Source organism: Nanorana parkeri, unplaced genomic scaffold (genome assembly GCF_000935625.1).
Source record: "Nanorana parkeri isolate BGI_ZX_2015 unplaced genomic scaffold, ASM93562v1 scaffold142, whole genome shotgun sequence".
Classification (NCBI taxonomy): Eukaryota; Metazoa; Chordata; class Amphibia; order Anura; family Dicroglossidae; genus Nanorana; species Nanorana parkeri.
In genome coordinates, this window is record NW_017306410.1 from 879,808 (window position 1) to 888,637 (window position 8,830).

General features: G+C 43.3%; 1 protein-coding gene across 1 annotated transcript in view; it reads left to right on the top strand.

The window, feature by feature from the left end:
- The window catches only part of RAP1GAP2 (RAP1 GTPase activating protein 2), a 269,213-nt gene that overhangs the window by 77,896 nt on the left and 182,487 nt on the right, over positions 1-8,830 (top strand). The window contains exon 2 of the mRNA XM_018554104.1: positions 8,274-8,358. Within this exon, the coding sequence (XP_018409606.1) occupies positions 8,274-8,358 (85 nt within the window). The remainder of the gene's footprint in view (positions 1-8,273; positions 8,359-8,830) is intronic.

Here is an 8,830-nt window from a genome sequence, read left to right on the forward strand (position 1 = left end):
TTCCAAGATGACAATGCCAGGATTCATCAGGCTCAAATTGTGAGAGAGTGGTTCAGGGAGCATGAGACATCATTTTCACACATGGACTGGTCACCATAGAGTCCAGACCTGAACCCCATTGAGAATCTTTGGGTTGTGCTGGAGAAGACTTTACACAGTGATCCGACTCTCCCATCATCACTACAAGATCTTGGTGAAAAATTAATAAAACTCTGGATGGAAATAAATGTTGTAACGTTGCATAAGCTTATCGATACAATGCTACAGCGAATGCGTGCCGTAATCAAAGCTTAAGGCGGTCCAACAAAGTATTAGAGTGTGTGACTTTTTTTTGGCCAGGCAGTGGCCAAAAAAGAGATGAGACTGAGGAACACGCTATAGCTCAAAGCAGGCAAAGGAAATGCCCCCACCACACCCCCAGTTACATTAAAAAGGCAGCAAATTATTGGTTAAACCCAAGTGTTTTTTTCCACCTCTACCAAAGTAGCAAATGCAGTAATTTAAAGGATAGATGAAAGGTTTAGTGCACTTTTGGTAGTTAAATAGTACATTTTAATAGATGTAACAGACCAAAAAGATAGAACAACTGAGGAAAAAAGGAACAGAGGGATTTGGTTCCAAAAGAGAGTCAATCCCTCTAAATAAGGGACGGCTATGCATAGATATAAGATGATAGTTGCTAAAGCTGGCCTTACATGGCTCAAATTTTGTCCGACTCCTGCTGAACTGACCCAGAATTTGAGCCGTGGGTGGCCATATCAGCACCACCTAGGTCAGTGATGGCGAACCTTTTTGAACCCGAGTGCCCAAACTGTGACGCAAAATCAATTTATTTACCTCAAAGTGCCAGCGTTGAAAATAAGTTTAGTACTGTATTGCAGTTCGGGCGCTCGGGTTTAAGAAACGTTCAACATCACTGCCTTAGGCCCCATTCACACCAAGCGACATACCTTACAAGCGGGGCTGGGATAGCGTGACTGTTCGGGGCGACGTTCCAGCGACCTTCACCGTCAGGCTGCATTCAAAAATAGAAACATCGCGTGACATCCGCGGGAAAAAGGGTCCTGCTGAAGCAACGGGCGACCTCTAAAGAGGCAGATTAGACGGCCTCCCGGGGGCCTAGCGAGGAGGAAACAGCCGTCTAATCTGCCTGTTTAGGGGCCGCCGCCGCTGCCTGATTGTGACTGGCCCGGATCGCGTACTGAGGCGACCCGGATCGGTCGGATCTATTTCCATTGGTGGTCCCTGAACCTGGGCTCGCGTGCCAGCAGAGAGGGCCCCGCGTGCCCTCCCTGGCACACGTGCCATAGGTTCGCCACCACTGACCTAGGTCAACAAATTTCAAATGTAAAATCGAAGGAGTTGGGTAGAAAATAGTCAGCCAAAGAGCAACGAAAACGGGTATTCAGACAGGCGCAGGTACATGCTGTCTCAGCGGAGATTCCTCCATCCATGTTGTTTAGAGGGGGAATCCATCAGACTACTCTTGAGAACCATCTATGTGGCAGGCTAGAAAAAGTTACCCAAGTGGTTGTTTGCCCCAATATAAGTGGCCCTTCAAGTAGGGATGTCCCGATACCGATGCTAGCATCGGAATCGGGCCCGATACAGGGCATTTTGACAAGATGTGTAATGTATATGTAGTGCATATATACAGCACACACCTCCACTACACTCCAGCAATAGAGTTACAATTCTCCCCTGCTAACATGAATAGGTTAAATCATGATCCATAGTACAGAACATGTAGTTTTACTATGGATCATTTAAAGTCACCTGTCACTTTAAGAAAAAGTATCGGTAGTTGGTATCGGCAAGTACATGAGGGGATGTACTTGTACTTGGGCCTGAAAAAGTGGCATCGGGACATCCCTACCTTCAAGTACTTAGTTGCTCCTCCCTTTATTGGAACCTGCCCTCTTCAGTGAAATAAATGTGTGCACTAAGCCCAGCACAGCATACGTGTTTATGAAGCACTCTGCAGAGCTTACCAAAAAGTTTAGCCTGGTACCTGAGAGGTAGGACTGTGCCTGTATGTTCTCAGGGCCTGAAAGACCTATCCTGGAATCATTTCTACAATCTAGTTTTCCCTTTATCCTTTTCAGCCATAGTAGGAGGTTGACTGTCCCCCTGGGCAGGACTGCAGTCTCTTGACTATAATTTAGGCCTTTAAAACCTTCCTGTTTCTTGGAGCATATAATGATGTAAAAGGAGCATTTTTAAACAGTGATGTGACTGTCCTGTTTGGATCAGAGCCAGCATAAACATAAACTTAGTGGGCTTTCCGGTTTTAAAACTGTTTAAGAGTTGTCTTGATAATAATGAACAGTCTGCTTAGTGATTTTACTTCTTGCACAATTTTATACAAAGTAAGAGTTCTTCTTGTTCTTTTCTTCCTGATATTTGCTGAAGTAAGCAAGCCAGCTGCATAGTTTATATTGTAGGAACGCAATTTTGACTTGATTCTGTTTGTAGTAATTATGCTAATACCATTACAGGCATTTTCAAACACCAGTTAATGCAGTTACGTATTCATTAAAGTATTTTTATCACGCAACTAGCATATGTATCCAAATCTGTATTTATATCAGCCTCTGGTATTATTTGCACACAGACTGTGAGTGGCAGCACCATGAGCCAATAAGGATTTGCTGTATGTGCAGACTGGGAACATGCTGTTAGATGGAGAGAGTAGAGTAAGCAGAGGGATGGCCATCACAGTGTGCTGCTAATCCTTTACTGTCCACTCACCAGTCTGAGACCATAGTTTTTACCAAGCTTTGAGACTTTATGTGCAGTACAGTTTGAGTACCTGTTGTTTTTCACAATGATGTCAGTCTTTTTTGTGAACGTGCCTACAGGGTGGAAAGCAGAGTCATGACATCATAAGTGCGCTGCTGTTCTTTCATTGTCTAGGATGCAGCCCTGGATGGACTGAAAGTCAAAATGCATCGTGCAGTCCTGAATTCCTTCATGTATAAGCCAGGTCCTACCATAGAAAATAATGGCTAGCCTGTAAGGAAGTCAAACCATATGGCTTGGGGAGGGGTTGGGGGATTTGATTTGTATTTTCAGCTATCCTTTAAGAAGTTCTAAAATGCTATGAACTATATGAAGGAGGAATGATTCTAGCACAGTACTCCCATGGTTAACCCAATCAGCTTCTGTCTTTTATTTTCAAAGCTTAACTGAACAAACTGAAGAGAGAAGCTGATTGGTTGTCATATGCATCTGCTCCAAATTCTGCCTGTTCCAGTTTTGATAAATTCCCCCCACTATATTTACGTTTCTTCAGTTTGCAGTGTCTTCATATGGCAATTTTAAAAGACAAGGAATGTAGTCCCCATTTACAGTAAAGCTAAATAGGAAAATAAAATATCTAAACAAGGCTGGCATAGATGGAATAAATAAATCTTTACATGGTTTGGGAGAAAATATATTATCAAATGACCATTACTTCTCAGATATACGTATTTATTACAAACATTACCCATAGCTCTTCCAAGCCAATTCACCTCCTTTGCGGAGGTGTTATTTTTGCGGTTTATGCGGGCTGTAGTTAAGGCCAGATCGTTCATTGTGATCGTTATTTTTGCGGTTTATGTGGGCTGGAGTTAAGGCCAGAATTAACCACTTGAAGTCTGCGGTGTTAAACCCCCTTCCGGTCCTGGCCATTTTTCAGTATTCAGCGCTGCGGTACTTTGACATTTAGGGAAGTAAAAAGGGCATTTTATTTTAATCTAGCGATCAGTTAGGTCCCAAAGATGGGCTTTAAAAACAAAAAGCAACAGGAGGTGTAATATTATTTAGTTTCTTCTTCTGTAGCTCAGTGTCTGGCAATGTCCTCTAGTTTATATAAGCTGAGATCGGGGCTTTTTAAAAAAATGGTCAGACAAATGTTAGGTTGATGTATCGATTTCTATTTGCACACAATTTAGCAATGTGCTGAGATCAGTGGTGCTGGAATAGTTTTCTGGGATTATAACTTGTGTGATTTACTGGGCATTTTTCCTTTGGTCTTTAATTACTGACATCCTCCTGGGTACATCGGTCAACGGTACTCAGTGGTGCTAAGGAACCATGTGGCCAGTTGCTGTAGCAACCTGGCTTGTTTGCGGTGTGATAAGAGCTGTATAGAGCTGTACATTTAAGCCCAGCTGTTACTGAACTTGGCAAATATAATAATAAAAATTGAATTGCCTTTTTATTTACCAGACCTTGTCATTATTATGGCTCGCAGCAATCTAATTGTACAAAAACATATTATTATTTTTTCCTTAGCATTAACACGTTTTCTCCTGAGAAACTGGCTGCAGTCATGATCTGTGACAGACGCTGGGCTTATAAACCTTTCACTATACTGACATAATCTTCTGATAATATTCTAGCACTCAGATTATAAACATAAACACTTGTATTATAATGATATATTAAATCAGCTTATCATAATTTTGTTAAAGAAAAAATATAATTGCTGTTCTCTTATAAATTGTGAAAAATATGAGGTGTGAAGAAGACATATTCTATTAAGTTGTTACTATGGCCAGGGGCGTATTTACCGCAAGGCAAACAAGGCGTTTGCCTGACGCGGCACTTTGCAGGGGAGCGGCATGTTTCGCCCCCCTGCAAAGAGGAAAGCTGGGGACGAACAAGGCGCCGGGCGCACAAGATCAAGCAGCGTCGGCTGCCTTAAAAGGTGGCTGCTAACGGGGCCTGGCAGTGAGCTGGCGGGTGTATGAGGAGGCGTGGCCGGGGCTGAGGGAGAAGCGGCCCGGCCTTCGGAGGCTGCGGTGCCGCTCCAAGAAGATTCGGCGGCTGCAGAAAGACGCGGACCTGGGCCGGTGGAGGCTGCAGATGGGATGGCGGCTCCAAGAAGCATCGAGGCTGCAGATCTGATGGGACCAAGATAGACATGGCCCTGGTCGGCGGAGGCTGCGGGCAGCTCAAGTAAGATGCAGGCTGGAAGCAAGATGCAGAATGAAAGCAGGCTGGGGAGCTGCAGGTAAGAAGAGCAGCATGTGTGCAGGGAAAGGGACCCTCCACAGTCCATAATAGATCATGCACAGTCCACCTTAAAGTCTCTGTGCAAGGTCTATGGTGGGCTCTGGGGGGTCTCTGGTGGGGTTTGCAGGAACTCAGATGGGCACTGCAAGGTCTATGGTGGTCTCAGCCTGACATCCTGCAGTGTCCACCAGAGATCCTTTACAGCCACTTGAGACCCTGGCTTCCCTGCAACACTAAGGCCTCATTCACACTGCTTAAGGCTGTGACACACTGCACGCGAAGCAGCGTGGAGCGGTGACGCGCTGCCTTCGCGAGCAGTGTCATGTAATTTTCTCCTCAGCACCTCAGCTTGCGAGAGCTCGTGTAGCTGAGCGTGCCGAGAGGAAATATTTCATCTTCAGCCAATCGGCTCGCGCGTATAAACCGGCGCGTTGCGATGCGACGTCTGGCTGGTTGTTATGCAGGAGCCGATTGGCTGAAGGTGCAGTCAATCATGTGCCTGCACTCAGCTCACACACAGCACGCAAAGCTCCGTGCCGGACAGCTTTGCTTCGCTCTGCACGGCTTTGCGTGCAGTGTGTCACAGCCTTCAGAGTTGGCCCATAAACATCCGTGCTGGTGCGGGTGTCCATGCTCGGACGCAGATAGGATCCATCCTGTCTGTGTACGAGTACGGACATCCACACGGACGTGCAGTTCAGGTGAGCGTACAGCTGCGTCCTCCCATAGAGAAGAACAGGCTGCTGCGTACAAATCACACGCAGCACCTGTCCTTCCCGGGAACGGCCCGATACGGCCGTGCACGTCCCACGGATCTGTACGGGCCGACTCTTAGCAGTGTGAATGAGGCCTAATAGCGCAATCTGTCAGACGCTGTATCCAGCGGCTTGAAAGAATACGCAAAATGTCTTGTTAGATGGGGGGGTGCCGAGTTTCGTTTTGCATAGGGCAGCACGAAACCTAAATACACCACTGACTATGGCTTCTTGGCCCAGAGGATTTCCAGAGAAATGGAAAATATATGTGGGACTTCTCTATAAATGAATACAGAGGATGACCTTCTAACCCTCCCAGAAACCCTAAGACTTAACCACACACTAAACTTGCCTGTAACCCTTAAACTATACTGCCTGGTAACCTTCACACTTATACTCCCTGTAACCCTCACAATAAATTTCCCATTAACCCCAAGACAAACCTTACACTAAACCTCCGTGTAACCATAAAACTGTACCTCCCCGTAACCCTCGTAGTAATCCTCCCATTAGCCTCAAGATTAACCTTACACTAAACCTCCCTGTAAACCTTATACTAACCCTCTCATTAACCACTGGACTAATCTAACACTAAACCTCCCTGTAGTCCTTATACTAACCCCCCCATTAACCTCAAGACTAACTTTACACTAAATCTCCCAGTAACACTTACACTAAACCTTCATGCAACCCTCAAACTGTACCTCCCTGTAATCCTCATAATAACCTCCAGACTAACCTTACATTAAACCCCCCTGTAACCTCTATGTTGGCCCTTCCATTAACCATGGGACTAACCTAACACTAAACCTCCCTGTAACCTCTATACTAACCCTGCCATTAACTTACAAGACTAACTTAACTCCTAATCTCACTGTAACCATTACACTAAAGTTCCCTGTAACTCTCAAAATATACTTCTCTGCAACCCTCATACTAACCCTACCACAAACCCCAAAGTTACCCTTAACATTAATCCTTCTTGTAACTCTCAGCTCTTCTGCACTGGGATCCTCTGTGCCAAGGACTGACCATCCCTGGATGAAATATTACAATGCCAATGTTCTGGCACTGGAATCCTTTATTCACTTCTGGCAATGTGTGTATAAAAATTATGAGTTGTCAGATTTTTTGGAGGCCATTCTTCATTAAAAAAAAATGGTCCTAATCCTAATAAAATAGCAAGAGCAGTAATTTTTTTAGCACTTCTGTAGTAAGAAAACATTTTTAAAAAGAAAGATTGTACCATTGCGGACCCTTTGTTCTTCTGGTTTATTGGATGTCAAGTTGTTTGCATTGCCTACCTGGTAGAAATATGCAGATCAAGAGTTTTGACTTTACATTAATTTTTCTGTAAATTTGTTGTTTACTCCAACCTTTTCATTTGCATCCTTGTTCTACGTCATTGCCCCAGGCAACTACCAGTTTCAGAAAGTGGTCAGCAATAACAACCTCTACATTTCTTATGGTGCGTGTGTAATGAGGCAGAAAACACTGCATACAAGAGAATAATCCAGACAAACCCTTCCCCAATTGAATTTCATTGCTCTGGCAGTTCTAAAGATGATAGTACTGTGGACTAGTGGGCTATGTGCATCATCTTTGTACTTTTCAGGCATGTGCTAACCTACTGTATGCAGGGCGTAAAAGAAATTCTGTTTATCACAAACTCAGATATGACTTACCTTTTTATCTTGTATGCCTAGAAAGAGAGCTTGTTTCATTGTTCTTCAGTTTAAAAGCATTTTCCTATCTATTATTTTCTATGGCTTTATCTTCACTTTACTGTACTGATTTTTGATTGCACAAGGACACAACAGAATATCCAGTTTTATACTCTTTGTGTTTAGTTGGTCTTCTGCTTCTATCACTTCATATGCACTCTGTGTAATCATTCATTCTACAAAGAGGAAAGCCAGAGACACACAGAGTATGCTCTATAAGAGGCTATTGCCAGATGGGAGAACGGAGGCAGGAGGGGCAAGGGAAATTTGGCGTAATGAGGTTGTCATGACAACACAAATCTATCCGTGAGTTCCCGGGTGTTAAGCACCTGAAATTAATTTTACCTGAATCACCTTCAGTGAGGGAAACGGCTGGGTATATCTACTGGGCTATAGGACGCAGACTTTACAAAGTCGCAATGAAGTCGTGGTAAGAAAATACATTTTGTTTTACATTTAATCAATTCAGTTAGGTGATGCAAAGAGTAGTAGTAATAGAAAAAAACACATGATACCATAGCAGCCAATCACTTCAATATACAGTAGTGAAATATATATTCTGATTGCCAAACGGTTAGGAATATTTGCACACTGTTCCTTGATTTGGTTTTAGGCAGCTAAGCAGCTCTTTATTTGAACAGTTAGCAAAGTCTAATATTTTATAAACAGTATACTGAAATGTAGAGGTAGTGATGGGGGATTCTCTGTGTTTTATGTGAATACATGTGTAGATGGACATATGTAGAAATATTAAACCACGTGGTAACAAGTGTCACTTTTATATCAGCAGAAAACAAGAGCTGGCAAACTCTTCTGAAGTCACAGTGCCGGACCGTCCCTTGTCACCACCAGCCACAGCACCTCCAAACATGAAGGTAAATGCGTATTCTACATTGTATTATAAAGTATGACTTCACAGAGCTTTACCATGTGTGTTTGGTGCTTTTTTCTGTGTTATTTTTCTCATCTGTGCAGAAATATGTCTTTGTCTACTTCCTTTGATCAATGCAAATGGCCACACAGGCTATTTCTTGCAGTATTTTACCAAATTTTATTGTGTTTTATCAATTCTGGAAAATCATTATCATACAGGTTATTACACCTTAAACTATAACTGGCTTCTGCTTGGCAGCAATTAAGAGATTCTGAGAGCAAAAAAGGAGGCTGTAAGGTTTGGGATATAATATTGATTCATGAGATCAATATCTGTGAATAAATGAAGCCTTTAAATACTTAAAACTTACCTAAATTGTTAAAACCCCTTTCAGGTATTTTCACGTCATTGGGGAGATTTCCCGTCCAGTCCAGTAGACACTACTGAGAGAAAATCTCTCCAAGGTGAGAATT